Genomic DNA, 5,164 nt, shown 5'->3' with positions numbered 1-5,164 from the left:
AACTCCAGGGAAAGAGTTTCTTCCGCAAGGACTTCTGCTTCCGATACATTTTCCGGATCTTTGAGCTGATAATAGACTTTCTCGTTCCCTGTCTTCGAACAGAAACTGAAAGATCAGTTCCACCTCCTTGATTACCAGATTCAAGTCCAATCCCTCCATCTTCTCCTGATGTAGTTGGATCTTCACCCCGATGATTAAAACCATCTCCTTTGCAGTTATCCAATGAGCAAGACCTAGACGGTTCTTTTCGCAAAGTTTGATTGAAACCCAAAGCTTCTGAGCTTGGTTGAAAATTCCACGATCTGCTTCTTTGGTTTTTAACCACTGAGGTTGATGCAGAACCCAATCCTTCACATGATTCCATCTGCAGCAGCTCATAAAGTCGCATGCTTTTCCTTCCTTTGCCAGCCAAGTTGGCAGTTGGAATAGAGGCAGATGCAGAGCCTGAGCTGCTATGCGTTTCAAAATTAAATTTTTGTTGCTGACTGCCCCGGACATCACTTTCCTCCACTATCTCACAATTAGAAGATTGACCCCTGACATCTCCAGGATTACACAATTTGTTTAAACTGCAAGAAGTTACTTGACTTGAGTTTGGCTGCTCTTCCTTGCTGCACCCTGAACCAGCCTCAGCAATTCTACTCCTTGACAGTTCAGTTTTTATAGGATCATTGGAAGATTTATGTTCATAATCCCACAGCAGTCCTTCTAACTCCCTATCTATAGCTCTATAGAGATGGCTCATCAGAAAATCTGGCGCATCTGGACCACTAAAGCCATCATAAATCCCAATAAACAACCATCCTTGCTCATCACAAAGCACGACATGAACCCTATCTTCCCCAGCCTTGCCATGAGCCCATTGCAAGTTGCGAATGTTCACATACTCGCCCTCTGATGGCCCTGATTCAAGGCAATTCCTCGAGGCTTCTGTCCGAAACTTTGGCTCCCTAACTTGCCAGGCCAATTGGGTAACAGGGTGCAAAAAAACCCTCTGCATCCAACCTGAGCCCATCGAATGTCGTGAGAATGTTCGTGATAGAGTGCTTTTCATAGGTCCACTCACACTCCTCACTAAACGCTGGAAATGGGGTCTCCGACGACCACGTGCAAGTGGAGCAGAGAAGTTGGATTTGTCAGTGACATCAAGAGGACCAGACATTACCCCCTTCTCAATTGGTCCAGACATAAAGCCACCGCCCTTGTCTAAAGGACCAGAGGCAAAACCTCTCTCAAGAGGACCAGACATAAAGCCATTCAAAGGTCCAGAGCCACGAGGCACTGGCTGCAAAGGAATTGCAGCAAACAATGATGTGCTCTCAAATGAAGCAGCTGGCTCTTGCACTTCACTAGCCAACAGTGCACTCTGGTTACCACTCCTAGCAGTCGAAACATTGGCACTAACTGATGCCCCCGATATTGTTTTAAATGTAGTTTCAGGGAAAGTCTTGTTTGGTCTATGCAAACCTGAGGGATCATCTATCATATCATGTCTAAACGACCCACTTAATGTTTCAGAATCTAGAGTGCTAGAATCAACTGTAAACCTCTCAGAGTTTGAGGGGGTAATGGCAGGAGAATCAAAAATAGGCGGCCTAACATAGCAAAATGAATGGCCTAATCCTTCATCCAGTGGCTCTAAAAACTCTAAATCAACACCATTCTTACCATTAAGGGCAAAACAACCCACGACACGAGAAGTGCCGTTACCCATTTTGCAATAAAGACCTCACAGAAAAGGCTTACAGGACCTCTTATATGGAGGGCTTATCTCACTTTGCACCATAAGCGCATACAACATAAAGCAACTTAAACAAAATCCGCAAAACCAATGAAACCTCCCAACCACCTTATAACTCTTCAAGTATCTACACATCATCAAATTCTCATACCCCAGAAGCAATAAAACCCCAGAGCCCCTTGTGTATAGCAAACCATAAATATTTAAACTAGAGCATAAAACCCACCGGTATAAACAACGAGCTGAATTCAAACATCAAGAAAATCATATAAATTAATAGATATGAAGCTTGAAATGTGATGATCTAACCTTGGAAGGAAGAAGTAGAGGGGCATGAATAAAGTAGTGGATCAATTACAGCAGCAAACAGATCTAAGAGAGATGTCTTAAAATAACAGAGGTAGAGGGAGAGGGAGAGGGACAGCATATGGAACACATCAGATGCAAAACCCATGCGGCACTAGACTAGATTTTTCTTTTCTTTTCTTGCAATAAATGGAATCTGACAAAGTCCCCAAATGAAAAGCCAAGAACCCAGTTTGATTTTATCCCTCATGATTCAGTCATGCAAAACAAACACAGCTGTTAAGAAATAAGTAACCCAGAAAAGGAAAAAAAGAAAAAAGGAGAGAGAGCCAAGTTTTAGACTTATGGATGAAGATGTTGGAGAAGAGAGGAAATGTGGGTATTTGTTGTTGTTTTATTAGGGAGTGAGTGTTAATTAAAAATATAAGTAAAAATCTGGGATTTGGTGTGATGATGAGGAATCAAAGTTTTGAGTTCATCAAGGAGAGGTCTCTCTTTCTTGGGGTTTTCAAATGGTTTGGGAGGGTAAAAAAAAAACAGAAAAATTAAATAAGTTGGGGCAAAAAAACAATTAAATAAAAAGTTTCTTCAGCTGAGTTGAAAAGTTGAGACTGCTGCTGCTGCTGCGATGCAAATTGGATTTGGTTTTCTTTGGTGACTGTGTTTTTCTTCTTCTTCATCTTTTCGTTTGGTTTTTCTGGCAAATTATTGGTGGTGGCACTGCCCATCATCATCATCATGCTCATCAACAAGATTAGATGATGGGGTAAGTGGGGATTCAATTCTTAATTTTGACTTTGGTTTACCAAAAATTATATTGTAGTTACAATTGGTGACATTTTTCTAAGTTAAATAATGACAAATTTTGTTGGATTTATATTTAAATACTAAAGAATAGAGATTGTAATCTACATGAGAAAGTAGAACAAGATCTATGATGGTATTGATGTCTTTTTGCATTGTTTTATAATACATCATTAAAACTCCTTGTACTTTCACTGTATTCTCTACCTAATAATAATAATTTTACTGTAGATTCCCACAATAAAATTATTTATTTACTTTTAATAATACAAAAATTTATAACTTATAAAATTAATTTATTAATCATGTTTAAATAATTTTTTAAAGTATAAAAAAATTCAATTAATTCACAGCAAAAAACAATTATTTATCCAATTCAATCTAATTTTAAATGTTTTTTTATTGGCTCAGCTCACAGCAAAATACAGGCCATCTATCTGGTCTGATTTCGGTTTAATTTTAAATGTTTTTTAACTGAAAATAACATGAGTCGGTTTTTAATCATTTTCACATGGTATTAAATAGAGATGGGAAGATTTTAATTAATATCGGTACTAATATGTATTTGGAGTCCATTTATTCGGTTGTTTGCGATATAATTCCAGGATCTGTTCTTCCCTTCAATCATTAATTGCAAATACAAAAGTCAACTTGGACGTCAAATGTCATGCCAGGATGTCTCCAGCGTTCCGTGCATGTAACCATTACAAACAAAAGGGAAGCTGGCTCTAAGTTTTGAATTGCTTTGCCAGAAACAGCTCTCATTGGCAGTTGTTGGATGAACAGGATCATAACGAAAATCGATCTTGCTTTTGTCTAGTTTTTCGACAACAAAAATAAGTCTATTGCGAAGTGATTGATTTATTTGTTTAGTAGATCTCTATTCACTGAACAAACTTATTATTTTTGTAAAATAATCACATAAGTCGTTTAAAAGGGTAGAAAGCTACACTTGCACTTATGAAATGTATTTATGTTTGATAAACTCAATTTTAACGTGCTTAAAAACCTCTTAAAACACTTCTCTCTTGGTCACGCTTAAAAAATTAAGCATATCTCAAAAGCAGGCTTGCTAATATGCCTTAAATCTTGCATGGCTCATAATTTTTTGACGGGATAAAATAAATAAAATATAGTTTGTAATGCAATTTAAAATATCATAAAAAAAATTATTTTTAGATTTTATTTATAAAAATCCAAAACTATAAAAAAAAATCAAAAAATAGAGATCTAATCACATGGGCCTTGGCTGGATGACCTAGCATACATGGTCTTATAAGCCTATGCGCATCGGCCACCCATCCTAGATCCTCGCGTCTCAACTGAGTTGATGTTTTTTTTTTATCTCTCAAAGGGCATACAGCTTGTTATCAACCTTTATTTTTTAAAAAGAAAAATAAATAAGAGATGCGTCGCTAGTTGACCTAGTTTTTAGCAATTAAAAGGTTGTAAAAAATTCAAGCCAAGGGTTTTTTCTTGATTTTCAACCCGTTTTGACACAAAACACATTATATACCTTGACAAACCTATAAATAGCCTTAGATAACCCGAAACCCCAAAATCAACATGAAATCAAAAGAATTACCCAACTCATATCTACCATTTCAAGTGATTAGATGGACAAAGAACACCTTAGTGAGACTCCCTTAGATGAATAAAACTCATTACCACTAAGATTAATTAATTCTATATTGAAAATCATTTTTAACTAAGACTTTATCTCTTAACTACCAAAATCTGATGACACTCTCTACTCTCCCTTAAACCAAGGGCTAAAAGATGAGAAAAATGAATTTTTTGACCACAATTTAATGATAAAAAACTGAAGGGACTAGAAATAAATAAATAAGAAAGTTAAAAGATTAAAATGAACTTTTTGTACAAACTTTAAAGGGGCTACTAAGTTTTTTTATCCTTTTTCACTTTTGTTCTATATCTTTCAATCCTACCATTTTTCAACAAATTAGAGCTAATCGATCATAAATTTAACTACAAAAAAACTGAATTGAGGAGAAAAAAACTTTGATGACCAAAGTGGAAAAAAAATCACTTTAGAAATGCACAATGAAATGTAATGTGTGAATAGTGTGTGAGGAACAATATTTTCCTCATTTCTTTTAGTGTTTTCTATAATGTTAGACTATGACATGCTAAGATGGATAATCAAATATTATATAGCCAATCATTATGTCATGGTGAGAAATCAAGTTTGACATGTAGGATATTTCATCTATATATCTATATAGGCTAATGTTAATAGAAAATTTGTTTAAAATTATGACTAATCAGAGGTCAAATTAAAAATAAGATCCA

General features: G+C 35.9%; 1 protein-coding gene across 1 annotated transcript in view; it reads right to left on the bottom strand.

The window, feature by feature from the left end:
• Positions 1–2,912, bottom strand: part of LOC105126284 (protein phosphatase 2C 32) — a 7,515-nt gene extending 4,603 nt beyond the window's left edge. Inside the window, exon 1 of the mRNA XM_011027103.1 lies at positions 9–2,912. Within this exon, the coding sequence (XP_011025405.1) occupies positions 9–1,714 (1,706 nt within the window). The 5' untranslated portion in view covers positions 1,715–2,912. The remainder of the gene's footprint in view (positions 1–8) is intronic.
• Between the last annotated feature and the right edge of the window lie 2,252 nt (positions 2,913–5,164).

This window comes from Populus euphratica, unplaced genomic scaffold, assembly GCF_000495115.2.
Source record: "Populus euphratica unplaced genomic scaffold, PopEup_1.0 scaffold75.1, whole genome shotgun sequence".
Classification (NCBI taxonomy): domain Eukaryota; kingdom Viridiplantae; phylum Streptophyta; class Magnoliopsida; order Malpighiales; family Salicaceae; genus Populus; species Populus euphratica.
This window is presented reverse-complemented; position numbering and strand designations above follow the sequence as displayed.